This window comes from Hypanus sabinus, unplaced genomic scaffold, assembly GCF_030144855.1.
Source record: "Hypanus sabinus isolate sHypSab1 unplaced genomic scaffold, sHypSab1.hap1 scaffold_995, whole genome shotgun sequence".
NCBI classification, from domain to species: Eukaryota; Metazoa; Chordata; class Chondrichthyes; order Myliobatiformes; family Dasyatidae; genus Hypanus; species Hypanus sabinus.
This window is the reverse complement of record NW_026781852.1, coordinates 138,988-165,945: the sequence shown is the minus strand read 5'-3', so window position 1 is coordinate 165,945 and position 26,958 is coordinate 138,988. Positions and strand designations below refer to the sequence as shown.

At 57.2% G+C, this 26,958-nt stretch overlaps 2 protein-coding genes across 4 annotated transcripts in view; both read left to right on the top strand.

Annotated features, from left to right (window-relative positions):
• Positions 1-345: 345 nt before the first annotated feature.
• LOC132390624 (rab GDP dissociation inhibitor alpha) overlaps positions 346-26,958 on the top strand; it is a 36,521-nt gene continuing 9,908 nt past the window's right edge. The window contains exons 1-6 of the mRNA XM_059963221.1: positions 346-492; positions 12,602-12,701; positions 13,866-14,000; positions 14,860-15,058; positions 16,018-16,149; positions 16,670-16,769. Coding sequence (XP_059819204.1) covers positions 361-492; positions 12,602-12,701; positions 13,866-14,000; positions 14,860-15,058; positions 16,018-16,149; positions 16,670-16,769 — 798 coding nt within the window. The 5' untranslated portion in view covers positions 346-360. The remainder of the gene's footprint in view (positions 493-12,601; positions 12,702-13,865; positions 14,001-14,859; positions 15,059-16,017; positions 16,150-16,669; positions 16,770-26,958) is intronic.
• Positions 20,254-26,944, top strand: LOC132390625 (uncharacterized). 3 transcript variants are annotated; one of them, XM_059963223.1, is made up of 7 exons: positions 20,254-22,174; positions 22,872-23,063; positions 23,117-23,404; positions 23,458-24,089; positions 24,234-24,334; positions 24,628-25,266; positions 25,320-26,944. In XM_059963223.1, exons 1-4 carry the CDS (start codon positions 21,956-21,958, stop codon positions 23,725-23,727), a joined length of 969 nt encoding a protein of 322 aa, XP_059819206.1. In that variant the 5' UTR covers positions 20,254-21,955; the 3' UTR covers positions 23,728-24,089; positions 24,234-24,334; positions 24,628-25,266; positions 25,320-26,944. The 3 variants fall into 3 exon arrangements, 2 of the variants coding, with proteins under 2 accessions (XP_059819206.1, XP_059819205.1); XM_059963222.1 differs by having other exon boundaries at positions 23,458-24,334; XR_009510953.1 differs by having other exon boundaries at positions 22,872-23,164; positions 23,458-24,334.

Here is a 26,958-nt window from a genome sequence, read left to right as displayed (position 1 = left end):
GGAGGGAGGCTGGTCTGTGCTGTGATGGAGCTCTCCCACCATTAAGCGCTCCTACAAGGAGAAAGCAAGGGCACCCACCATCCGGGCCCTGCTCTCTGCTCGTTGCTGGCACAAGCACGAAGGTGCAGAACTGTCCACAGATACAACCCCTCAACCATCAGCTCCTGAACCAGAGGGGGCAACTTCTCGCCCCATCATTGAAATGTTCCCACAACCTATGGACTCGCTTTCAATGTTCTCAATATTTATTGTTTATATTTGCACATGAGTGAGTTTCATTGGTTCTTCTGTGTCTATATGGTGAGATGCTCAGAATGTACGTGGCAAATCAGTTCACTTTCGAGTTTGACCTTCCTGACGATGAGCCTCTCCCGTCTCTTCCAGGAATGCATCCTGTCTGGGATCATGTCCGTCAATGGCAAGAGGGTCCTTCACATGGATCGTAATCCCTACTACGGAGGGGAAAGCTCTTCGATCACTCCTCTGGAGGAGGTATGGTGTTCAACTCTGGTGCTGGGGAAGGGGAGGGCGGTTTGTCCTGGTTATCACTGGGTGGGGGGGGGTGGGTGTTACTGTTCAGTCCCTGCACCCGGAGTGAGACAGACCGGACCGGTTTCTGGGTGGGGGGGGGTGTTACTGTTCAGACCCTGCACCCGGAGTGAGACAGACCGGACCGGTTTCTGGGTGGGGGGGTGTTACTGTACAGACCCTGCACCCGGAGTGAGACAGACCGGACCGGTTTCTGGGTGGGGGGGGGTGTTACTGTTCAGACCCTGCACCCGGAGTGAGACAGGCCGGACCGGTTTCTGGGGGGTTGGGTGTTACTGTTCAGACCCTGCACCCGGAGTGAGACAGACCGGACCGGTTTCTGGGTGGGGGGTGTTACTGTTCAGACCCTGCACCCGGAGTGAGACAGGCCGGACAGGTTTCTGGGGGGTTGGGTGTTACTGTTCAGACCCTGCACCCGGAGTGAGACAGGCCGGACCGGTTTCTGGGGGGTTGGGTGTTACTGTTCAGACCCTGCACCCGGAGTGAGACAGACCGGACCGGTTTCTGGGTGGGGGGGGGGGGGTGTTACTGTTCAGACCCTGCACCCGGAGTGAGACAGACCGGACCGGTTTCTGGGTGGGGGGGGGTGTTACTGTTCAGACCCTGCACCCGGAGACAGGCCGGACGGGTTTCTGGGTGGGGGGTGGGTGTTACTGTTCAGACTCTGCACCCGGAGTGAGACAGACCGGACCGGTTTCTGGGTGGGGGGGTGGGTGTTACTGTTCAGACTCTGCACCCGGAGTGAGACAGGCCGGACCTTTTTCTGGGTGGGGGGGTGGGTGTTACTGTTCAGACTCTGCACCCGGAGTGAGACAGACCGGACCGGTTTCTGGGTGGGGGGGGTGGTGGGTGTTACTGTTCAGACCCTGCACCCGGAGTGAGACAGACCGGACCGGTTTCTGGGTGGGGGGGTGGTGGGTGTTACTGTTCAGACCCTGCACCCGGAGTGAGACAGACCGGACCGGTTTCTGGGTGGGGGGGTGTTACTGTTCAGACCCTGCACCCGGAGTGAGACAGGCCGGACCAGTTTCTGGGGGGGGGGGGGGTGTTACTGTTCAGACCCTGCACCCGGAGTGAGACAGACCGGACCGGTTTCTGGGTGGGGGGGTGGTGGGTGTTACTGTTCAGACCCTGCACCCGGAGTGAGACAGGCCGGACCAGTTTCTGGGGGGGGGGTGGGTGTTACTGTTCAGACCCTGCACCCGGAGTGAGACAGACCGGACCGGTTTCTGGGTGGGGGGGTGGGTGTTACTGTTCAGACCCTGCACCCGGAGTGAGACAGGCCGGACCGGTTTCTGGGTGGGGGGGGGGGGTGGGTGTTTCTGTTCAGACCCTGCACCCGGAGTGAGACAGGCCGGACATTTTTCTGGGTGGGGGGGGGGTGTTACTGTTCAGACCCTGCACCCGGAGTGAGACAGGCCGGACCGGTTTCTGGGTGTGGGGGGGGGTGGGTGTTACTGTTCAGACCCTGCACCCGGAGTGAGACAGGCCGGACCGGTTTCTGGGTGGGGGGGTGGTGGGTGTTACTGTTCAGACCCTGCACCCGGAGTGAGACAGACTGGGCCGGTTTCTGGGTGGGGGGGGGTGTTACTGTTCAGACCCTGCACCCGGAGTGAGACAGGCCGGACCGGTTTCTGGGTGGGGGGGGTGGGTGTTACTGTTCAGACCCTGCACCCGGAGTGAGACAGACCGGACCGGTTTCTGGGTGGGGGGGTGTTACTGTTCAGACCCTGCACCCGGAGTGAGACAGACCGGACCGGTTTCTGGGTGGGGGGGTGTTACTGTTCAGACCCTGCACCCGGAGTGAGACAGGCCGGACCGGTTTCTGGGGGGTTGGGTGTTACTGTTCAGACTCTGCACCCGGAGTGAGACAGACCGGACCGGTTTCTGGGTGGGGGGGTGGTGGGTGTTACTGTTCAGACCCTGCACCCGGAGTGAGACAGACCGGACCGGTTTGTGGGTGGGGGGGGGGGTGGGTGTTTCTGTTCAGACCCTGCACCCGGAGTGAGACAGGCCGGACCTTTTTCTGGGTGGGGGGGGGGTGTTACTGTTCAGACCCTGCACCCGGAGTGAGACAGGCCGGACCGGTTTCTGGGTGGGGGGGTGGTGGGTGTTACTGTTCAGACCCTGCACCCGGAGTGAGACAGACTGGGCCGGTTTCTGGGTGGGGGGGGGGGGTGTTACTGTTCAGACCCTGCACCCGGAGTGTGACAGGCCGGACCGGTTTCTGGGTGGGGGGGGTGGGTGTTACTGTTCAGACCCTGCACCCGGAGTGAGACAGACCGGACCGGTTTCTGGGTGGGGGGGTGTTACTGTTCAGACCCTGCACCCGGAGTGAGACAGACCGGACCGGTTTCTGGGTGGGGGGGGTGTTACTGTTCAGACCCTGCACCCGGAGTGAGACAGGCCGGACCGGTTTCTGGGGGGTTGGGTGTTACTGTTCAGACTCTGCACCCGGAGTGAGACAGACCGGACCGGTTTCTGGGTGGAGGGGTGGTGGGTGTTACTGTTCAGACCCTGCACCCGGAGTGAGACAGGCCGGACCGGTTTCTGGGGGGTTGGGTGTTACTGTTCAGACCCTGCACCCGGAGTGAGACAGGCCGGACCAGTTTCTGGGGGGGGGGGGGGGGGGTGTTACTGTTCAGACCCTGCACCCGGAGTGAGACAGACCGGACCGGTTTCTGGGTGGGGGGGTGGTGGGTGTTACTGTTCAGACCCTGCACCCGGAGTGAGACAGGCCGGACCAGTTTCTGGGGGGGGGGTGGGTGTTACTGTTCAGACCCTGCACCCGGAGTGAGACAGACCGGACCGGTTTCTGGGTGGGGGGGTGGGTGTTACTGTTCAGACCCTGCACCCGGAGTGAGACAGGCCGGACCGGTTTCTGGGTGGGGGGGGGGGGGTGGGTGTTTCTGTTCAGACCCTGCACCCGGAGTGAGACAGGCCGGACATTTTTCTGGGGGGGGGGGGGTGTTACTGTTCAGACCCTGCACCCGGAGTGAGACAGGCCGGACCGGTTTCTGGGTGGGGGGGTGGTGGGTGTTACTGTTCAGACCCTGCACCCGGAGTGAGACAGACTGGGCCGGTTTCTGGGTGGGGGGGGGTGTTACTGTTCAGACCCTGCACCCGGAGTGAGACAGGCCGGACCGGTTTCTGGGTGGGGGGGGTGGGTGTTACTGTTCAGACCCTGCACCCGGAGTGAGACAGACCGGACCGGTTTCTGGGTGGGGGGGTGTTACTGTTCAGACCCTGCACCCGGAGTGAGACAGACCGGACCGGTTTCTGGGTGGGGGGGTGTTACTGTTCAGACCCTGCACCCGGAGTGAGACAGGCCGGACCGGTTTCTGGGGGGTTGGGTGTTACTGTTCAGACTCTGCACCCGGAGTGAGACAGACCGGACCGGTTTCTGGGTGGGGGGGTGGTGGGTGTTACTGTTCAGACCCTGCACCCGGAGTGAGACAGACCGGACCGGTTTGTGGGTGGGGGGGGGGTGGGTGTTTCTGTTCAGACCCTGCACCCGGAGTGAGACAGGCCGGACCTTTTTCTGGGTGGGGGGGGGGTGTTACTGTTCAGACCCTGCACCCGGAGTGAGACAGGCCGGACCGGTTTCTGGGTGGGGGGGTGGTGGGTGTTACTGTTCAGACCCTGCACCCGGAGTGAGACAGACTGGGCCGGTTTCTGGGTGGGGGGGGGGGTGTTACTGTTCAGACCCTGCACCCGGAGTGTGACAGGCCGGACCGGTTTCTGGGTGGGGGGGGTGGGTGTTACTGTTCAGACCCTGCACCCGGAGTGAGACAGACCGGACCGGTTTCTGGGTGGGGGGGTGTTACTGTTCAGACCCTGCACCCGGAGTGAGACAGACCGGACCGGTTTCTGGGTGGGGGGGGTGTTACTGTTCAGACCCTGCACCCGGAGTGAGACAGGCCGGACCGGTTTCTGGGGGGTTGGGTGTTACTGTTCAGACTCTGCACCCGGAGTGAGACAGACCGGACCGGTTTCTGGGTGGAGGGGTGGTGGGTGTTACTGTTCAGACCCTGCACCCGGAGTGAGACAGACCGGACCGGTTTCTGGGTGGGGGGGTGGTGGGTGTTACTGTTCAGACCCTGCACCCGGAGTGAGACAGACCGGACCGGTTTCTGGGTGGGGGGGTGGTGGGTGTTACTGTTCAGACCCTGCACCCGGAGTGAGACAGGCCGGACCGGTTTCTGGGTGGGGGGGGGTGTTACTGTTCAGACCCTGCACCCGGAGTGAGACAGACTGGGCCGGTTTCTGGGTGGGGGGGTGGGTGTTACTGTTCAGACCCTGCACCCGGAGTGAGACAGGCCGGACCGGTTTCTGGGTGGGTGGTGGGTGTTACTGTTCAGACCTTGCACCCGGAGTGAGACAGACCGGACCGGTTTCTGGGTGGGGGTGGGTGTTACTGTTCAGACCCTGCACCCGGAGTGAGATAGACTGGGCGGGTTTCTGGGTTGGGGGGTGTTACTGTTCAGACCCTGCACCCGGAGTGAGACAGGCCGGACCGGTTTCTGGGTGGGGGGGTGTTACTGTTCAGACCCTGCACCCAGAGTGAGACAGACCGGACCGGTTTCTGGGTGGGGGGGTGGTGGGTGTTACTGTTCAGACCCTGCACCCGGAGTGAGACAGACCGGACCGGTTTGTGGGTGGGGGGGGGGTGGGTGTTTCTGTTCAGACCCTGCACCCGGAGTGAGACAGGCCGGACCTTTTTCTGGGTGGGGGGGGGGGTGTTACTGTTCAGACCCTGCACCCGGAGTGAGACAGGCCGGACCGGTTTCTGGGTGGGGGGGTGGTGGGTGTTACTCTTCAGACCCTGCACCCGGAGTGAGACAGGCCGGACCGGTTTCTGGGGGGTTGGGTGTTACTGTTCAGACTCTGCACCTGGAGTGAGACAGACCGGACCGGTTTCTGGGTGGGGGGGTGGTGGGTGTTACTGTTCAGACCCTGCACCCGGAGTGAGACAGACCGGACCGGTTTCTGGGTGGGGGGGTGGTGGGTGTTACTGTTCAGACCCTGCACCCGGAGTGAGACAGACCGGACCGGTTTCTGGGTGGGGGGGGTGTTACTGTTCAGACCCTGCACCCGGAGTGAGACAGGCCGGACCGGTTTCTGGGTGGGTGTGTGTTACTGTTCAGACCCTGCACCCAGAGTGAGACAGACCGGACCGGTTTCTGGGTGGGGGGGTGGTGGGTGTTACTGTTCAGACCCTGCACCCGGAGTGAGACAGGCCGGACCGGTTTCTGGGTGGGGGGTGGGTGTTACTGTTCAGACCCTGCACCCGGAGTGAGACAGGCCGGACCGGTTTCTGGGTGGGGGGGGTGGGTGTTTCTGTTCAAACCCTGCACCCGGAGTGAGACAGGCCGGACCGGTTTCTGGGTGGGGGGGGGTGGGTGTTACTGTTCAGACCCTGCACCCGGAGTGAGACAGACCGGACCGGTTTCTGGGTGTGGGGGGGGGGGGGGGTGTTACTGTTCAGACCCTGCACCCGGAGTGAGACAGGCCGGACCGGTTTCTGGGTGGGGGGGTGTTACTGTTCAGACCCTGCACCCGGAGTGAGACAGGCCGGACCGGTTTCTGGGTTTGGGGGGGGGGGTGGGTGTTACTGTACAGACCCTGCACCCGGAGTGAGACAGACCGGACCGGTTTCTGGGTGTGGGGGGTGTTACTGTTCAGACCCTGCACCCGGAGTGAGACAGACCGGACCGGTTTCTGGGTGGGGGGTGGGTGTTACTGTTCAGACCCTGCACCCGGAGTGAGACAGGCCGGACCGGTTTCTGGGTGGGGGGTGGGTGTTACTGTTCAGACCCTGCACCCGGAGTGAGACAGACCGGACCGGTTTCTGGGTGGGGGTGGGTGTTACTGTTCAGACCCTGCACCCGGAGTGAGACAGACTGGGCCGGTTTCTGGGTGGGGGGGTGTTACTGTTCAGACCCTGCACCCGGAGTGAGACAGGCCGGACTGGTTTCTGGTTGGGGGGGTGTTACTGTTCAGACCCTGCACCCAGAGTGAGACAGACCGGACCGGTTTCTGGGTGGGGGGGTGGTGGGTGTTACTGTTCAGACCCTGCACCCGGAGTGAGACAGACCGGACCGGTTTGTGGGTGGGGGGGGGGGTGGGTGTTTCTGTTCAGACCCTGCACCCGGAGTGAGACAGGCCGGACCTTTTTCTGGGTGGGGGGGGGGGTGTTACTGTTCAGACCCTGCACACGGAGTGAGACAGACCGGACCGGTTTCTGGGTGGGGGGGTGGTGGGTGTTACTGTTCAGACCCTGCACCCGGAGTGAGACAGACCGGACCGGTTTCTGGGTGGGGGGGTGGTGGGTGTTACTGTTCAGACCCTGCACCCGGAGTGAGACAGACCGGACCGGTTTCTGGGTGGGGGGGGTGTTACTGTTCAGACCCTGCACCCGGAGTGAGACAGGCCGGACCGGTTTCTGGGTGGGTGTGTGTTACTGTTCAGACCCTGCACCCAGAGTGAGACAGACCGGACCGGTTTCTGGGTGGGGGGGTGGTGGGTGTTACTGTTCAGACCCTGCACCCGGAGTGAGACAGGCCGGACCGGTTTCTGGGTGGGGGGTGGGTGTTACTGTTCAGACCCTGCACCCGGAGTGAGACAGGCCGGACCGGTTTCTGGGTGGGGGGGGTGGGTGTTTCTGTTCAAACCCTGCACCCGGAGTGAGACAGGCCGGACCGGTTTCTGGGTGGGGGGGGGTGGGTGTTACTGTTCAGACCCTGCACCCGGAGTGAGACAGACCGGACCGGTTTCTGGGTGTGGGGGGGGGGGGGGGGGTGTTACTGTTCAGACCCTGCACCCGGAGTGAGACAGGCCGGACCGGTTTCTGGGTGGGGGGGTGTTACTGTTCAGACCCTGCACCCGGAGTGAGACAGGCCGGACCGGTTTCTGGGTTTGGGGGGGGGGTGGGTGTTACTGTACAGACCCTGCACCCGGAGTGAGACAGACCGGACCGGTTTCTGGGTGTGGGGGGTGTTACTGTTCAGACCCTGCACCCGGAGTGAGACAGACCGGACCGGTTTCTGGGTGGGGGGTGGGTGTTACTGTTCAGACCCTGCACCCGGAGTGAGACAGGCCGGACCGGTTTCTGGGTGGGGGGTGGGTGTTACTGTTCAGACCCTGCACCCGGAGTGAGACAGACCGGACCGGTTTCTGGGTGGGGGTGGGTGTTACTGTTCAGACCCTGCACCCGGAGTGAGACAGACTGGGCCGGTTTCTGGGTGGGGGGGTGTTACTGTTCAGACCCTGCACCCGGAGTGAGACAGGCCGGACTGGTTTCTGGTTGGGGGGGTGTTACTGTTCAGACCCTGCACCCAGAGTGAGACAGACCGGACCGGTTTCTGGGTGGGGGGGTGGTGGGTGTTACTGTTCAGACCCTGCACCCGGAGTGAGACAGACCGGACCGGTTTGTGGGTGGGGGGGGGGGGTGGGTGTTTCTGTTCAGACCCTGCACCCGGAGTGAGACAGGCCGGACCTTTTTCTGGGTGGGGGGGGGGTGTTACTGTTCAGACCCTGCACCCGGAGTGAGACAGGCCGGACCGGTTTCTGGGTGGGGGGGTGGTGGGTGTTACTGTTCAGACCCTGCACCCGGAGTGAGACAGACTGGGCCGGTTTCTGGGTGGGGGGTGTGGGTGTTACTGTTCAGACCCTGCACCCGGAGTGAGACAGGTCGGACCGGTTTCTGGGTGGGGGGTGTGGGTGTTACTGTTCAGACCCTGCACCCGGAGTGAGACAGACTGGGCCGGTTTCTGGGTGGGGGGGTGTTACTGTTCAGACCCTGCACCCGGAGTGAGACAGGCCGGACCGGTTTCTGGGTGGGGGGGTGTTACTGTTCAGACCCTGCACCCGGAGTGAGACAGGCCGGACCGGTTTCTGGGTGGGGTGGGGTGGGTGTTACTGTTCAGACCCTGCACCCAGAGTGAGACAGACCGGACCGGTTTCTGGGTGGGGGGGTGTTACTGTTCAGACCCTGCACCCGGAGTGAGACAGACCGGACCGGTTTGTGGGTGGGGGGGGGGTGGGTGTTTCTGTTCAGACCCTGCACCCGGAGTGAGACAGGCCGGACCTTTTTCTGGGTGGGGGGGGGGTGTTACTGTTCAGACCCTGCACCCGGAGTGAGACAGGCCGGACCGGTTTCTGGGTGGGGGGTGTGGGTGTTACTGTTCAGACCCTGCACCCGGAGTGAGACAGACTGGGCCGGTTTCTGGGTGGGGGGTGTGGGTGTTACTGTTCAGACCCTGCACCCGGAGTGAGACAGGCCGGACCAGTTTCTGGGTGGGGGGTGTGGGTGTTACTGTTCAGACCCTGCACCCGGAGTGAGACAGACTGGGCCGGTTTCTGGGTGGGGGGGTGTTACTGTTCAGACCCTGCACCCGGAGTGAGACAGGCCGGACCGGTTTCTGGGTGGGGGGGTGTTACTGTTCAGACCCTGCACCCGGAGTGAGACAGACCGGACCGGTTTGTGGGTGGGGGGGGGGTGGGTGTTTCTGTTCAGACCCTGCACCCGGAGTGAGACAGACCGGACCGGTTTCTGGGTGGGGGTGGGTGTTACTGTTCAGACCCTGCACCCGGAGTGAGACAGACTGGGCCGGTTTCTGGGTGGGGGGGTGTTACTGTTCAGACCCTGCACCCGGAGTGAGACAGGCCGGACCGGTTTCTGGGTGGGGGGGTGTTACTGTTCAGACCCTGCACCCGGAGTGAGACAGGCCGGACCGGTTTCTGGGTGGGGTGGGGTGGGTGTTACTGTTCAGACCCTGCATCCGGAGTGAGACAGGCTGGGCCGGTTTCAGGGCGGGCCGAGCAAGATGGATGGAACAGATATCAGTGGGGACCATCCAGGGAATAGCGATCACACTATATGTAAGGCTGAGAGTGTATGGGTAAAAGTAGTCAGCTGGAGAGGGGCCAGGGTGAATCGGATGAGGAGAGAGCTGGCCGGAGTAAATGGGATCCACGCTGGGCAGGAAAATGTGATGGAGGAACGGAGACCTTTGAGAAAGTGGGGATGAGAGATTTGGATTCCGGGTCCACCTCCACAAAGGGGAAGGCAAGCTGGAGCACTTGTTCCCTGGGAATGTGCAGAAGGAGAGGACGGGGAGGATGGGGGAGCGTCCTGCGGAAGGGTCTCGGCCTGAAATGTCAACTGTGCTCTTTTCCATGGGTGCCAAGTTGCTCCAGCAATTTGTGTGTGTTGCAGGGAGAGGCGGGCAGGGTTGGAGGCCAGCAATGTGAGAGAAAAGGGATTAAGAAGCCTGCATGGGGCACATGAGGAGGGACAGGGGCTCTGAGGGGCAGGTGAGGACTGTGTTGGCAGCAGAATGTGTGTGGCAACATTTGGTGGGCTGTCCCCAGCACAGCTTTGTGTGTCGGCTATTCGCGCAGACAGTGCATTTCGCTGTACGTTTCAATGGATTTCCCATAAATCCATTGGGAAGTTGGATTAGAATGATCAGTAAATATACACCAATCCTTCTTATTTCACATCGACATTTCTGAAGGTGTGCATTCCTTACCATAACAGTACTGCTTAGAAATGTACTTTTCAATTACTTTTTAAAAATTTTAAGCAGAACCAAGTCTGGACTCTCGGTGCTTTTCACTCGCGTTTCTTTTTGTTGCCATCTGTGTGATTTGTTTTTCTTTTGTGAATGTTTATTCTCTGGAATGTTCCATGGTGTTTCTTTGATTCATGGCTGCCTGTGGCAAGGTGAATCTCAGGGTTGTATACTGCAGAACTACTTTGATAATAAACAAACTTTGAATCTTTAAGTTTTACTTATTTTAAACTGGCTCTGTTATACTTTTATTCAAAGGAAAACAATGCATCTGCGTAGAAAAACAAAGAATCATCCTTTTTCATTTAGAAACGTCCGTAATGATTAAAGATAGTTTTTATTTTATTCATTGAAATACAGTGCAGAATTGGCCCTTCTGGCCCTTTGACCCAGCAACCCCCAACTTAACCACAGTCACTTCACAATGACCAATCAACCCATTAACTAGTACGTCTTTGGACGTGGGAGGAAACCCGAGCACACGGAGGAAATCCACGTGGTCATGGGGAGAACATGCAAGGTCCTTGCAGCCAGCAGTGAGAGTTGAACCCAGGTCATTCCTACAGCAGAACGTCGTGCTATGCTCTAAACAGCTGGCAAGCCAGGAGTTCTTTAGAAGAGAGTTGGTGGTGTGTGAGCAAAATAATATCAGTGCACCAGTCATCTGGGTCAAATTCCTGCCGCTGCGTGCAAGGAATTTAGACTTCGTAAGTTGTGGGCATGCTATATTGGTTCTGGAAGCATAATTAGTTTATTCCTGTGGTATTTACACTTTCGGGTGTGTACCCTGGGGTATGAGGAGTGTCGATAGTTAATCATATAGGTGCATTGGCAGTACGCGGTTCGGTGGTCGGGATTAGAGTGTTACCGTGTTGTACTGATGCCCTAGGGTGTATATTCTGGGGTAAATGGGGTGTCCAGAGTTAATCACAAGGGTGTAATTGCGCAATGCAAGGTTCGGCCCAAAACTGTGTTATTGTGCTGTGTTCATGCTGTCGGTCCAGACGAGAGTCTCTGTGCTGTATTTACGCCCGACGGTCCTGACGAGAGTCTCTCTGCGCTGTATTTACGCCCGACGGTCCAGACGAGGGTCTCTCTGCGCTGTATTTACGCCCGACGGTCCGGACGAGGGTCTCTCTGCGCTGTATTTACGGACGAGAGTCTCTTTGTGCTGTATTTACACCCGACGGTCCGGACGAGAGTCTCTCTGCGCTGTATTTACGGACGAGAGTCTCTTTGTGCTGTATTTACACCCGACGGTCCGGACGAGAGTCTCTTTGTGCTGTATTTACACCCGACGGTCCGGACGAGGGTCTCTCTGCGCTGTATTTACGGACGAGAGTCTCTTTGTGCTGTATTTACACCCGACGGTCCGGACGAGAGTCTCTTTGTGCTGTATTTACACCCGACGGTCCGGACGAGAGTCTCTTTGTGCTGTATTGACACCCGACAGTCCGGATCGGACTGTCACCTCGCTGTATTTACACCCATTGGTCTGGAAGAGAGCGTTGCCGCGCTGTATTGCTGTGTAAAATAAATCGATGAAATAATGAATACATACTTTAAAAAGCAAAAGGACTCGTTTTACTTTCATAAATTCCACTAATCCATTTATTTATTTATCTGTTTGTTGTTTGTTTGAGATGTGCCGTAAAACTCGCTTTTCCGTCACTCTGAGCCGTGACACCCAGTCATCTCCTGATTTCCACCCAAGCCTAATCTCAGGACAAGTTCTAATGACTAATTAACCTGATTATGTCTTTGGACTGTGGGAAGAAACCGGAGCACCCGGCAGAAACCCAAAGGGAGAATAACAGTAGGCGGTGGGAAATGAGCACGGATGGCCGGCTCTCTCAGCCGTTGTGCTGACCACACTACTGCGGCTCAAACAGTGATCATCTCCGCTCAGAGAGCTTTCCTGCAGGTTGTCTGCAGTCTGGGCACGCGCTCTCCCCTGTTAATGTCGAAAGAAGATGGAAGGTTAGCGTTGCCACGTGCAGACGGAAAGCTTGTAGCAGGTGTACTTGACTGGCCGAAGGGCCTGAGCTCTGCTGTTCTGAGAAATATTGAAACAGTGATATTAGGATGGAGCAATTTCTCCACCAATGGTGGTGTCAGGCACTCCGTAGCCGACAAGTCACCCTGTCATCCTGCTTTTGTCTCTGATCACGGTCACGGGGACACGTGGTTGCTGGTCGTATGAGCAGGTCACAAGTCCTGGTAATGTGAGCACTGACACCAGGCAGACAGTTTCTGAAGGGTTGATAACGGCTGGGGTCACCCCACTTGTAAAGACGCCGTCCAGAAGAAGGCGATGGCAAATCTCTTCTGTGGGAAACTTCGCTAAGAACACCCGTTGACGGTGATACGACATGGCACATAATAATAAACCTGTCAGTGGCTGGTTTCGGAGATGCTGGAGGGTGGGGGCTGTGTCTGGGAGGTCTGAACAGTTCTCTTCCTTCTCTCCACAGCTTTACAGCCGGTTCGGACTGTCGGAATCTCCCCCTGAATCCATGGGGCGTGGCCGGGACTGGAATGTGGACCTGATCCCCAAGTTCTTGATGGCCAATGGTAGGTGGGCTCAGGGAGGCAAGTTGTGGGCGGCAGTAGCCATTGTGGGGGGGGGGAATATCAGCTACACGAAGCAGCAGATTATTTATGGATGTTGAGGGTCTCGAGGGACCTAGGTCAAATGTGGGAAGCTGGGATAGATACCACACTCAGCATCGACTAGATGGGTGGAAGGGCCTTGTGCCCATACTGTGTGACCCCACCTATCTCCAGGTTTGGTCCCAGTCCCCAGGAAGACTGAGAGGGGTGAGTGCAAGGTGCTGGTGAAGATGCATCTGTGTGGGACGGCGGTATCGCGCGGTGGATGATAGGTACCCATCCTCTCTCTTCCTCCAGGCCAGCTGGTGAAGATGCTTCTGTACCTGTGTGGGGTGTGCTTTCGTGAGAATGATAGGTACCCACCCTCTCTCTTCCTCCAGGCCAGCTGGTGAAGATGCTTCTGTACCTGTGTGGGGTGTGCTTTCGTGAGAATGATAGGTACCCACCCTCTCTCTTCCTCCAGGCCAGCTGGTGAAGATGCTTCTGTACCTGTGTGGGGTGTGCTTTCGTGAGAATGATAGGTACCCATACTCTCTCTTCCTCCAGGCCAGCTGGTGAAGATGCTTCTGTTCCTGTGTGGGGTGTGCTTTCGTGAGAATGATAGGTACCCATACTCTCTCTTCCTCCAGGCCAGCTGGTGAAGATGCTTCTGTACCTGTGTGGGGTGTGCTTTCGTGAGAATGATAGGTACCCATACTCTCTCTTCCTCCAGGCCAGCTGGTGAAGATGCTTCTGTACCTGTGTGGGGTGTGCTTTCGTGAGAATGATAGGTACCCATCCTCTCTCTTCCTCCAGGCCAGCTGGTGAAGATGCTTCTGTTCCTGTGTGGGGTGTGCTTTCGTGAGAATGATAGGTACCCATCCTCTCTCTTCCTCCAGGCCAGCTGGTGAAGATGCTTCTGTTCCTGTGTGGGGTGTGCTTTCGTGAGAATGATAGGTACCCATACTCTCTCTTCCTCCAGGCCAGCTGGTGAAGATGCTTCTGTACCTGTGTGGGGTGTGCTTTTGTGAGAATGATAGGTACCCATACTCTCTCTTCCTCCAGGCCAGCTGGTGAAGATGCGTCTGTGTGGGACGGTGGTATTGCGCGGTGAATGATAGGTACCCATCCTCTCTCTTCCTCCAGGCCAGCTGGTGAAGATGCTGTTGTACACAGAGGTCACCCGCTACCTCGACTTCAAAGTGGTGGACGGAAGTTTCGTCTACAAAGCCAACAAGATCTACAAGGTGCCCTCCACAGAAGCGGAGGCACTGGCTACCAGTGAGTGTCCCTCCCCGCTCCCCCTTGCCCTCGGCAGCCAGATGGTCTTCATGGAACAGAGGGCAGTTTGAGGATTCCCGGCGGTAGTTTGAGGCGCACGGGTCAGGGAGGGTCAATATGTGAACAATGTGGTTGAGGGAGCAGACTGCTGTGAACTGGATCAGGCAGTGGGATATTTCAGAGACCAGGAGAGGAGGTGAACAGAGGATATTCTGGGAATGTTGTGTTCAGTGACAGAGGAAGAAGGTGGAAGATTTACCAGCACTCTGCCTGGATTGAGTGAGCTGGGGCTTTTCTCTTTGGGGTGAAGGAGGGTGAGGGGTGACTTGACAGAGGGGTACAAGAAGATAATAAAATAGTGTGAACAGCCAGAGACTTTTTCCCAGGGCAGAAACGGCTGGTATGAGGGGGTGTAATTTTATGGTGGATGGAGGAAAGAACAGGGGAGGTGTCAGAGGCAAGTTCTTTACACAGAGAGCGGAGGCTCTGTGGAACAGGGGTGGTAGTGGCAAATATATTAGGGACATTTAAGAGAGAGGCACACGGATGATAGAAAAATGGAGGGCTGTGTGAGAGGGAAGGGTTAGATTGATCTTGGATTGAAGAGCTGAAAGGTTGGCACAACACTGGGAGGGGAGGGGCCTGTACTGTACTGTCGTGTTCTATGTGAGATATGGGAGGAGAATATGAGAGGTTTCACACGAGGATATGGGGACAGATTGTTGCGGTGATGGAAAGGGAGCTAGGAGGGGAAGGTGATGGCAAGGAGCTAGTACAGAGAGTGGGCTGAATGTCCACAATGTACTAAAGCTGTGCCCTGGATAATGCTCTCTCTTCCCCCCCCCCCCCCCCCCCAAAGATCTGTTGGGCATGTTCGAGAAGCGGCGATTCCGGAAATTCCTGTTATTTGTGGCCGCCTACGACGAGAACGACCCCAAGACCCAGCAGGACATGGACCCTGTGAAGAGCACCATGCGTGATGTGTACAAGAAGTTTGACTTGGGCCAGGACGTCATGGACTTCACCGGGCATGCCCTGGCACTCTACAGGACTGACGAGTGCGTGGCCAGGACTGTGCACCGCAGGGCTGGGGAGGAGGGAGGTTCCTCTCGATCCTGGCACTCGATAGGACCCAGGGCTGGGCAGAGTGTGGGTCAGTGGATGGAGGGAGGGGAATTCCCCTCAAACGCAGCATCCTCCATGTGGCTGCGGGCTGAGCCCAGCATGGGGATGTACTGATGGATGGATTTTCCCCAATTCCCCAGCATGCACCCCTCACCACCCAGGCCTGTTGGCTGGTGTATGTGCATAGCAAGATCCCACGGTCAGTGTTGTGGGAACGAGACAAGTTGTGTCATATTTCCAGCTGACCTGAACTCCATTAACACTCTCCCTCCAGCCCCTACACCTTACCCGTGTCTGTGACCCCCTCCCTCCTCTACACCCCTCCATGTCTCTGATGCCCTCCCTCCCCTATATCCCTCATCTGTGATTCCCCTCCCTCCCCTACATCTCTCCCTATCTCTATAATCCCCTCCCTGTCTCTGTGACCCCACCCTCCCTTAAACACCCCCCATCTCTGCAATCCCTCCCTCCTCTACACCCCTCCATGTCTCTGATGCCCTCCCTCCCCTATATCCCTCATCTGTGATTCCCCTCCCTCCCCTACATCTCTCCCTATCTCTATAATCCCCTCCCTGTCTCTGTGACCCCACCCTCCCCTAAACACCCCCCATCTCTGCAATCCCTCTCCACCTCTGTGACCTCCCTCCCCGTGTCTCTGTGAACCACCTACACCCCCACCCCCCAAAGTCTCTGGGACATCACTCCCTCCCCGTGTCTGACATCCCTCGCTCCCGTCCCTTGTCCCTCCGCTCTCACCACTGTACACTGGTACCTGGGATCTGAGTGATGGGAGGGAGGATCGCTGGGAATGGGCAGGCTTCCTCCCTGGGTAGCAGGTGTTGGACAACCCCATCTCGCTCTCTGTCTCTCTCTTTCCCTGTCCCATACACAGTTACGTGGACCAGCCTTGCCTGGAGGCCATCAACCGCATCAAACTATACAGCGATTCGCTGGCGCGCTACGGCAAGAGCCCATACCTGTACCCGCTGTACGGGCTGGGGGAGCTGCCACAGGGATTTGCCAGGTGAGGAGGAGAGGACCACCGTGTCCCCTGGGTGGCCAGGAGGTTTGATTCGGAACTTGGTTTTCTCTGTATTCGGTGCTGTCTTTCTCTCCCCCCCCACTCTCACCTCCTCCCGGTCTCCTCTTCCACCCTCCCTCCTGCCAGGGTTCCCACGACGGTTTCTGGAGGTAGGTTCAGCCTCGCTGGCTCGCTGGAGGAAATGGCAGGGAGAGGTGGGGCGGGGGGTGGTTGTGGAGGAGCTCAGCGGTTGGAGTCATTGCGATGGGTTGAGTTCGGACGCAGCGCTGGGAGAACGGATAACGGGGGCCGAGGTGGAGGGAATGGTTTCTGTGATCTGCCACTCGTGTCAGAAAAAATTTGGCAGGGACTTTTCGGAGGGAGACGGTTGTGGGCTGGTGCTGACCAGAGGGGTCGTGTCCTGTTTTGCACTCACACCCTTCCCAGTGCTGCGTAACGCCGAAGGCAGGACCCTCGTGGAGGTGGGTGAGGAGTGACTGTGTCTCGATTCCCGTCTCCCCAGGCTGAGTGCGATCTATGGCGGCACATACATGCTGAACAAGCCGGTGGATGAGCTGGTGCTGGAAAACAATAAAGTGGTGGGCGTCAAGTCATCAGGCGAGGTAACCCTGACCTGTCCAGGGAACTCCTGGCCACTGTCCCAAAAGGGTGGGGCTGTCAGGGGTGGAGGGAGGAGGGGGAGAGAGTCCCACTGGATCAGACACCAATAGCCCCCCTCCCCACTGTGTGGGGTTGTTCCAACTAAATTTATTATCAAAGTACATCACCATATACAATCCTGAGATTCATTGTCTTGCAGACACACTCAGCAAATCCATTCTAGAATAATTACCATTAGAGTTGGTGAAAGACCGCACCGACTAGGCTGTACTTCAAAAGACAACAACTGTGCAAATACAAAAGAAAGAAATAATGGGCAATAAATGTTGAGAATATGAGAAGACGTTCTCTTGAAAGTGAGCCCAGGGAGCATTTCAGTGATGGGGCAAGCGAAGTTACATGTTTGGTTCAAGAGCCTGATGGTTGAGTAGTAATAGCTGTTCCTGAACCTGGGGTTGTGAGCCCTGAGGCTCCTGTACCTCCTTCCTGATGGTTGAGTAGTAATAGCTGTTCCTGAACCTGGGGTTGTGAGCCCTGAGGCTCCTGTACCTCCTTCCTGATGGTTGAGGGGTAATAGCTGTTCCTGAACCTGGGGTTGTGAGTCCTGAGGCTCCTGTACCTCCTTCCTGATGGTTGAGGGGTAATAACTGTTCCTGAACCTGGGGTTGTGAGCCCTGAGGCTCCTGTACCTCCTTCCTGATGGTTGAGCAGTAATAGCTGTTCCTGAACCTGGGGTTGTGAGCCCTGAGGCTCCTGTACCTCCTTCCTGATGGTTGAGTAGTAATAGCTGTTCCTGAACCTGGGGTTGTGAGCCCTGAGGCTCCAGTACCTCCTTCCTGATGGTTGAGGGGTAATAGCTGTTCCTGAACCTGGGGTTGTGAGCCCTGAGGCTCCTGTACCTCCTTCCTGATGGTTGAGTAGTAATAGCTGTTCCTGAACCTGGGGTTGTGAGCCCTGAGGCTCCTGTACCTCCTTCCTGATGGTTGAGGGGTAATAGCTGTTCCTGAACCTGGGGTTGTGAGCCCTGAGGCTCCTGTACCTCCTTCCTGATGGTTGAGGGGTAATAGCTGTTCCTGAACCTGGGGTTGTGAGCCCTGAGGCTCATGTACCTCCTTCCTGATGGTTGAGCAGTAATAGCTGTTCCTGAACCTGGGGTTGTGAGCCCTGAGGCTCCTGTACCTCCTTCCTGATGGTTGAGTAGTAATAGCTGTTCCTGAACCTGGGGTTGTGAGCCCTGAGGCTCCTGTACCTCCTTCCTGATGGTTGAAGGGTAATAACTGTTCCTGAACCTGGGGTTGTGAGCCCTGAGGCTCCTGTACCTCCTTCCTGGTGGTTGAGTAGTAATAGCTGTTCCTGAACCTGGGGTTGTGCCCTGAGGCTCCTGTACCTCCTTCCTGATGGTTGAGGGGTAATAGCTGTTCCTGAACCTGGGGTTGTGAGCCCTGAGGCTCCTGTACCTCCTTCCTGATGGTTGAGGGGTAATAACTGTTCCTGAACCTGGGGTTGTGAGCCCTGAGGCTCCTGTACCTCCTTCCTGATGGTTGAGGGGTAATAACTGTTCCTGAACCTGGGGTTGTGAGCCCTGAGGCTCCTGTACCTCCTTCCTGATGGTTGAGGGGTAATAGCTGTTCCTGAACCTGGGGTTGTGAGCCCTGAGGCTCCTGTACCTCCTTCCTGATGGTTGAGGGGTAATAACTGTTCCTGAACCTGGGGTTGTGAGCCCTGAGGCCCCTGTACCTCCTTCCTGATGGTTGAGGGGTAATAGCTGTTCCTGAACCTGGGGTTGTGAGCCCTGAGGCTCCTGTACCTCCTTCCTGATGGTTGAGGGGTAATAACTGTTCCTGAACCTGGGGTTGTGAGCCCTGAGGCCCCTGTACCTCCTTCCTGATGGTTGAGGGGTAATAACTGTTCCTGAACCTGGGGTTGTGACCTGAGGCTCCTGTACCTCCTTCCTGATGGCTGAGGGGTAATAGCTGTTCCTGAACCTGGGGTTGTGCCCTGAGGCTCCTGTACCTCCTTCCTGATGGTTGAGTAGTAATAGCTGTTCCTGAACCTGGGGTTGTGAGCCCTGAGGCTCCTGTACCTCCTTCCTGATGGTTGAGGGGTAATAGCTGTTCCTGAACCTGGGGTTGTGACCTGAGGCTCCTGTACCTCCTTCCTGATGGTTGAGGGGTAATAGCTGTTCCTGAACCTGGGGTTGTGACCTGAGGCTCCTGTACCTCCTTCCTGATGGTTGAGGGGTAATAGCTGTTCCTGAACCTGGGGTTGTGAGCCCTGAGGCTCCTGTACCTCCTTCCTGATGGTTGAGGGGTAATAGCTGTTCCTGAACCTGGGGTTGTGAGCCCTGAGGCTCCTGTACCTCCTTCCTGATGGATGAGGGGTAATAACTGTTCCTGAACCTGGGGTTGTGAGCCCTGAGGCCCCTGTACCTCCTTCCTGATGGTTGAGGGGTAATAGCTGTTCCTGAACCTGGGGTTGTGAGCCCTGAGGCCCCTGTACCTCCTTCCTGATGGTTGAGGGGTAATAGCTGTTCCTGAACCTGGGGTTGTGACCTGAGGCTCCTGTACCTCCTTCCTGATGGTTGAGGGGTAATAGCTGTTCCTGAACCTGGGGTTGTGAGCCCTGAGGCTCCTGTACCTCCTTCCTGATGGTTGAGGGGTAATAGCTGTTCCTGAACCTGGGGTTGTGGGCCCTGAGGCTCCTGTACCTCCTTCCTGATGGTTGAGGGGTAATAGCTGTTCCTGAACCTGGGGTTGTGAGCCCTGAGGCTCCTGTACCTCCTTCCTGATGGTTGAGGGGTAATAGCTGTTCCTGAACCTGGGGTTGTGAGCCCTGAGGCTCCTGTACCTCCTTCCTGATGGTTGAGGGGTAATAGCTGTTCCTGAACCTGGTGTTGTGAACCCTGAGGCTCCTGTACCTCCTTCCTGATGGTTGAGGGGTAATAGCTGTTCCTGAACCTGGGGTTGTGAGCCCTGAGGCTCCTGTACCTCCTTCCTGATGGTTGAGGGGTAATAGCTGTTCCTGAACCTGGGGTTGTGACCTGAGGCTCCTGTACCTCCTTCCTGATGGTTGAGGGGTAATAGCTGTTCCTGAACCTGGGGTTGTGACCTGAGGCTCCTGTACCTCCTTCCTGATGGTTGAGGGGTAATAGCTGTTCCTGAACCTGGGGTTGTGAGCCCTGAGGCTCCTGTACCTCCTTCCTGATGGTTGAGGGGTAATAGCTGTTCCTGAACCTGGGGTTGTGAGCCCTGAGGCTCCTGTACCTCCTTCCTGATGGTTGAGGGGTGATAGCTGTTCCTGAACCTGGGGTTGTGAGCCCTGAGGCTCCTGTACCTCCTTCCTGATGGTTGAGGGGTAATAGCTGTTCCTGAACCTGGGGGTTGTGAGCCCTGAGGCTCCTGTACCTCCTTCCTGATGGTTGAGTAGTAATATCTGTTCCTGAACCTGGGGTTGTGAGCCCTGAGGCTCCTGTACCTCCTTCCTGATGGTTGAGGGGTAATAGCTGTTCCTGAACCTGGGGTTGTGAGCCCTGAGGCTCCTGTACCTTCTACCCGACGCAGCAGCGAGAAGAGAGCTTGGCCTGGGTGGATGGGTGCTGCAAGGGAAATACTGATAATTTGTACGAGGAAGAGCATTATTTGAACAACACAAAATCCATGGTTTTGCAAAGAGGTGGCAGGGTTGCTGAACTGATGTGGTCAGGGTTGTGCTGGTCAGTTCAGGAATGCAATGGTTGAAGCGGTTTTGAACCAAGTTCCTGCACCTCCCGCCTGAGAAGATGGCACGGCCCAGATGATGGACATTGCCTTTTTGAGGCAGTGCCTCCTGTAGCTGATGTCATTTCAAATACAGTGCCCTCCCACTCGGTCCAAACCCTGACACTGGCAAATTGTCCGATATTCATGGGCTCAGTAGATTTGACTGGGCTTCACTGTACCCCTTTACCACGAGCCACGCTGTACAGATGTTCGGAGTGTTGGTGAGGCTGCACCCGAGGACAGTTCTGGTCATCCCGTGATAGGAAAGACATGGGTAAACTGGAAAGAGTGTAGAGAAGATTGGGCATTGCCAGGATTCGAGGGACCGATGTACAGGGAGAGGTTTGGCAGGTTAGGACGTAGGAAACTGAGAGATGATCTTACAGGGAGAGGTTTGGCAGGTTGGGAGATGGAGTCGGAGACGGAGATGATCTTACAGGGAGAGGTTTGGCAGGTTGGGAGACGGAGATGATCTTACAGGGAGAGGTTTGGCAGGTTGGGAGACGGACTCGGAGACGGAGATGATCTTACAGGGAGAGGTTTGGCAGGTTGGGAGATGGAGTCGGAGACGGAGATGATCTTACAGGGAGAGGTTTGGCAGGTTGGGAGACGGAGATGATCTTACAGGGAGAGGTTTGGCAGGTTGGGAGACGGACTCGGAGACGGAGATGATCTTACAGGGAGAGGTTTGGCAGGTTGGGAGACGGACTCGGAGACGGAGATGATCTTACAGGGAGAGGTTTGGCAGGTTGGGAGACGGAGTCGGGGACGGAGATGATCTTACAGGGAGAGGTTTGGCAGGTCAGAGCGCAGGAGACGGAGATGATCTTACAGGGAGAGGTTTGGCAGGTCGGAGTGCAGGAGACGGAGATGATCTTACAGGGAGAGGTTTGGCAGGTCAGAGCGCAGGAGACGGAGATGATCTTACAGGGAGAGGTTTGGCAGGTCAGAGCGCAGGAGACGGAGATGATCTTACAGGGAGAAGTTTGGCAGGTCGGAGCGCAGGAGACGGAGATGATCTTACAGGGAGAGGTTTGGCAGGTTGGGAGACGGAGATGATCTTACAGGGAGAGGTTTGGCAGGTTGGGAGACGGAGATGATCTTACAGGGAGAGGTTTGGCAGGTCGGAGTGCAGGAGACGGAGATGATCTTACAGGGAGAGGTTTGGCAGGTCGGAGCGCAGGAGACGGAGATGATCTTACAGGGAGAGGTTTGGCAGGTCAGAGCGCAGGAGACGGAGATGATCTTACAGGGAGAGGTTTGGCAGGTCAGAGCGCAGGAGACGGAGATGATCTTACAGGGAGAAGTTTGGCAGGTCGGAGCGCAGGAGACGGAGATGATCTTACAGGGAGAGGTTTGGCAGGTTGGGAGACGGAGATGATCTTACAGGGAGAGGTTTGGCAGGTTGGGAGACGGACTCGGAGACGGAGATGATCTTACAGGGAGAGGTTTGGCAGGTCAGAGCGCAGGAGACGGAGACGATCTTACAGGGAGAGGTTTGGCAGGTCGGAGCGCAGGAGACGGAGATGATCTTACAGGGAGAAGTTTGGCAGGTCGGAGCGCAGGAGACGGAGATGATCTTACAGGGAGAGGTTTGGCAGGTCGGAGTGCAGGAGACGGAGATGATCTTACAGGGAGAGGTTTGGCAGGTCGGAGCGCAGGAGACGGAGATGATCTTACAGGGAGAGGTTTGGCAGGTCGGAACGCAGGAGACGGAGATGATCTTACAGGGAGAGGTTTGGCAGGTCGGAGCGCAGGAGACGGAGATGATCTTACAGGGAGAGGTTTGGCAGGTCGGAGCGCAGGAGACGGAGATGATCTTACAGGGAGAGGTTTGGCAGGTCGGAGCGCAGGAGACGGAGATGATCTTACAGGGAGAGGTTTGGCAGGTCGGAGCGCAGGAGACGGAGATGATCTTACAGGGAGAGGTTTGGCAGGTCGGAGCGCAGGAGACGGAGATGATCTTACAGGGAGAGGTTTAGCAGGTCGGAGCGCAGGAGACGGAGATGATCTTACAGGGAGAGGTTTGGCAGGTTGGGAGATGGAGTCGGAGACGGAGATGATCTTACAGGGAGAGGTTTGGCAGGTTGGGAGATGGAGTCGGAGACGGAGATGATCTTACAGGGAGAGGTTTGGCAGGTTGGGAGATGGAGTCGGAGACGGAGATGATCTTACAGGGAGAGGTTTGGCAGGTTGGGAGATGGAGTCGGAGACGGAGATGATCTTACAGGGAGAGGTTTGGCAGGTTGGGAGATGGAGTCGGGGACGGAGATGATCTTACAGGGAGAGGTTTGGCAGGTCGGAGCGCAGGAGACGGAGATGATCTTACAGGGAGAGGTTTGGCAGGTCGGAGTGCAGGAGACGGAGATGATCTTACAGGGAGAGGTTTGGCAGGTCGGAGCGCAGGAGACGGAGATGATCTTACAGGGAGAGGTTTGGCAGGTCGGAGCGCAGGAGACGGAGATGATCTTACAGGGAGAGGTTTGGCAGGTCAGAGCGCAGGAGACGGAGATGATCTTACAGGGAGAGGTTTGGCAGGTTGGGAGATGGAGTCGGAGACGGAGATGATCTTACAGGGAGAGGTTTGGCAGGTCGGAGTGCAGGAGACGGAGATGATCTTACAGGGAGAGGTTTGGCAGGTCGGAGCGCAGGAGACGGAGATGATCTTACAGGGAGAGGTTTGGCAGGTCGGAGCGCAGGAGACGGAGATGATCTTACAGGGAGAGGTTTGGCAGGTCGGAGCGCAGGAGACGGAGATGATCTTACAGGGAGAGGTTTGGCAGGTCGGAGCGCAGGAGACGGAGATGATCTTACAGGGAGAGGTTTGGCAGGTCAGAGCGCAGGAGACGGAGATGATCTTACAGGGAGAGGTTTGGCAGGTTGGGAGATGGAGTCGGAGACGGAGATGATCTTACAGGGAGAGGTTTGGCAGGTCGGAGTGCAGGAGACGGAGATGATCTTACAGGGAGAGGTTTGGCAGGTCGGAGCGCAGGAGACGGAGATGATCTTACAGGGAGAGGTTTGGCAGGTCGGAGCGCCGGAGACGGAGATGATCTTACAGGGAGAGGTTTGGCAGGTCGGAGCGCAGGAGACGGAGATGATCTTACAGGGAGAGGTTTGGCAGGTCAGAGCGCAGGAGACGGAGATGATCTTACAGGGAGAGGTTTGGCAGGTTGGGAGATGGAGTCGGAGACGGAGATGATCTTACAGGGAGAGGTTTGGCAGGTTGGGAGATGGAGTCGGAGACGGAGATGATCTTACAGGGAGAGGTTTGGCAGGTTGGGAGATGGAGTCGGGGACGGAGATGATCTTACAGGGAGAGGTTTGGCAGGTCGGAGCGCAGGAGACGGAGATGATCTTACAGGGAGAGGTTTGGCAGGTCGGAGCGCAGGAGACGGAGATGATCTTACAGGGAGAGGTTTGGCAGGTCGGAGCGCAGGAGACGGAGATGATCTTACAGGGAGAGGTTTGGCAGGTTGGGAGACGGAGATGATCTTACAGGGAGAGGTTTGGCAGGTCGGAGCGCAGGAGACGGAGATGATCTTACAGGGAGAGGTTTGGCAGGTCAGAGCGCAGGAGACGGAGATGATCTTACAGGGAGAGGTTTGGCAGGTCGGAGCGCAGGAGACGGAGATGATCTTACAGGGAGAGGTTTGGCAGGTCAGAGCGCAGGAGACGGAGATGATCTTACAGGGAGAGGTTTGGCAGGTTGGGAGATGGAGTCGGAGACGGAGATGATCTTACAGGGAGAGGTTTGGCAGGTCGGAGTGCAGGAGACGGAGATGATCTTACAGGGAGAGGTTTGGCAGGTCGGAGCGCAGGAGACGGAGATGATCTTACAGGGAGAGGTTTGGCAGGTCGGAGCGCAGGAGACGGAGATGATCTTACAGGGAGAGGTTTGGCAGGTCGGAGCGCAGGAGACGGAGATGATCTTACAGGGAGAGGTTTGGCAGGTCGGAGCGCAGGAGACGGAGATGATCTTACAGGGAGAGGTTTGGCAGGTCAGAGCGCAGGAGACGGAGATGATCTTGCAGGGAGAGGTTTGGCAGGTTGGGAGATGGAGTCGGAGACGGAGATGATCTTACAGGGAGAGGTTTGGCAGGTCGGAGTGCAGGAGACGGAGATGATCTTACAGGGAGAGGTTTGGCAGGTCGGAGCGCAGGAGACGGAGATGATCTTACAGGGAGAGGTTTGGCAGGTCGGAGCGCCGGAGACGGAGATGATCTTACAGGGAGAGGTTTGGCAGGTCGGAGCGCAGGAGACGGAGATGATCTTACAGGGAGAGGTTTGGCAGGTCAGAGCGCAGGAGACGGAGATGATCTTACAGGGAGAGGTTTGGCAGGTTGGGAGATGGAGTCGGAGACGGAGATGATCTTACAGGGAGAGGTTTGGCAGGTTGGGAGATGGAGTCGGAGACGGAGATGATCTTACAGGGAGAGGTTTGGCAGGTTGGGAGATGGAGTCGGGGACGGAGATGATCTTACAGGGAGAGGTTTGGCAGGTCGGAGCGCAGGAGACGGAGATGATCTTACAGGGAGAGGTTTGGCAGGTCGGAGCGCAGGAGACGGAGATGATCTTACAGGGAGAGGTTTGGCAGGTCGGAGCGCAGGAGACGGAGATGATCTTACAGGGAGAGGTTTGGCAGGTCGGAGCGCAGGAGACGGAGATGATCTTACAGGGAGAGGTTTGGCAGGTCAGAGCGCAGGAGACGGAGATGATCTTACAGGGAGAGGTTTGGCAGGTTGGGAGATGGAGTCGGAGACGGAGATGATCTTACAGGGAGAGGTTTGGCAGGTCGGAGTGCAGGAGACGGAGATGATCTTACAGGGAGAGGTTTGGCAGGTCGGAGCGCAGGAGACGGAGATGATCTTACAGGGAGAGGTTTGGCAGGTCGGAGTGCAGGAGACGGAGATGATCTTACAGGGAGAGGTTTGGCAGGTCGGAGCGCAGGAGACGGAGATGATCTTACAGGGAGAGGTTTGGCAGGTCGGAGCGCAGGAGACGGAGATGATCTTACAGGGAGAGGTTTGGCAGGTCAGAGCGCAGGAGACGGAGATGATCTTACAGGGAGAGGTTTGGCAGGTTGGGAGATGGAGTCGGAGACGGAGATGATCTTACAGGGAGAGGTTTGGCAGGTCGGAGTGCAGGAGACGGAGATGATCTTACAGGGAGAGGTTTGGCAGGTCGGAGCGCAGGAGACGGAGATGATCTTACAGGGAGAGGTTTGGCAGGTCGGAGCGCCGGAGACGGAGATGATCTTACAGGGAGAGGTTTGGCAGGTCGGAGCGCAGGAGACGGAGATGATCTTACAGGGAGAGGTTTGGCAGGTTGGGAGATGGACTCAGAGACGGAGATGATCTTACAGGGAGAGGTTTGGCAGGTTGGGAGATGGAGTCGGAGACGGAGATGATCTTACAGGGAGTGTTTTGGCAGGTCGGAGCGCAGGAGACGGAGATGATCTTACAGGGAGAGGTTTGGCAGGTTGGGAGACGGAGATGATCTTACAGGGAGAGGTTTGGCAGGTTGGGAGATGGACTCGGAGACGGAGATGATCTTACAGGGAGAGGTTTGGCAGGTCGGGAGATGGAGTCGGAGATGATCTTACAGGGAGAGGTTTGGCAGGTCGGAGCGCAGTAGACGGAGATGATCTTACAGGGAGAGGTTTGGCAGGTCGGAGCGCAGGAGACGGAGATGATCTTACAGGGAGAGGTTTGGCAGGTTGGGAGATGGAGTCGGAGATGATCTTACAGGGAGAGGTTTGGCAGGTTGGGAGATGGAGTCGGAGACGGAGATGATCTTACAGGGAGAGGTTTGGCAGGTCGGAGCGCAGGAGACGGAGATGATCTTACAGGGAGAGATTTGGCAGGTCGGAGCGCAGGTGACGGAGATGATCTTACAGGGAGAGGTTTGGCAGGTTGGAGCGCAGGAGACGGAGATGATCTTACAGGGAAAAGTTTGGCAGGTTGGGAGGTGGAGTTGGAGATAATCTGATAGAAGTGTATAAAACCAGGAGGTGCAGATTGGGTAAATGTGCCCTGTCCTTTTCCCCAGGCTGGGGAATCCAGAACTGGGTTTAAGGTGAGAGGTGAAGGATCTCAGGGTCCGTATGTTAACCGAGGGCTCCGTGGAGCCTCGTAGGTTTGGAACCTCTGGTTTAGAGAGGTCCGGGACAACTGAGGACAGATGGAATCTCGGTCGGCAAGGACCAGTTCAAACAAGGGGCCTGTTTCTGCTTTGTTGGATGTTTCTCCCCCTGTGTTGATGGTGGGTCACTTGATGGTGTGTGACAGGGATGGGTAAATCAGGGTGTGGATGGGAGGGAAGGGGACACCTTGCTCTTGGTGCTTTGCGGTCCCAGTGGGTGACCCTGCTGGACAGGAGGGGGCAGTTGTTCTCACCGAGGGTGGGGATCTAACCGGTGCCCCCTTTCCGG

What these genes read in the sequence shown, in the direction of transcription:
- LOC132390625 (XM_059963223.1), top strand. Translation starts at nt 21,956, where the DNA reads ATGATCTTACAGGGAGAGGTTTGGCAGGTCAGAGCGCAGGAGACGGAG. An exon ending in TACAGGGAGAGGTTTGGCAG is followed by an intron (nt 23,064 to 23,116) that starts GTTGGGAGATGG and finishes GAGGTTTGGCAG; the next exon opens with GTCGGAGTGCAGGAGACGGA. An exon ending in TACAGGGAGAGGTTTGGCAG is followed by an intron (nt 23,405 to 23,457) that starts GTTGGGAGATGG and finishes GAGGTTTGGCAG; the next exon opens with GTCGGAGTGCAGGAGACGGA.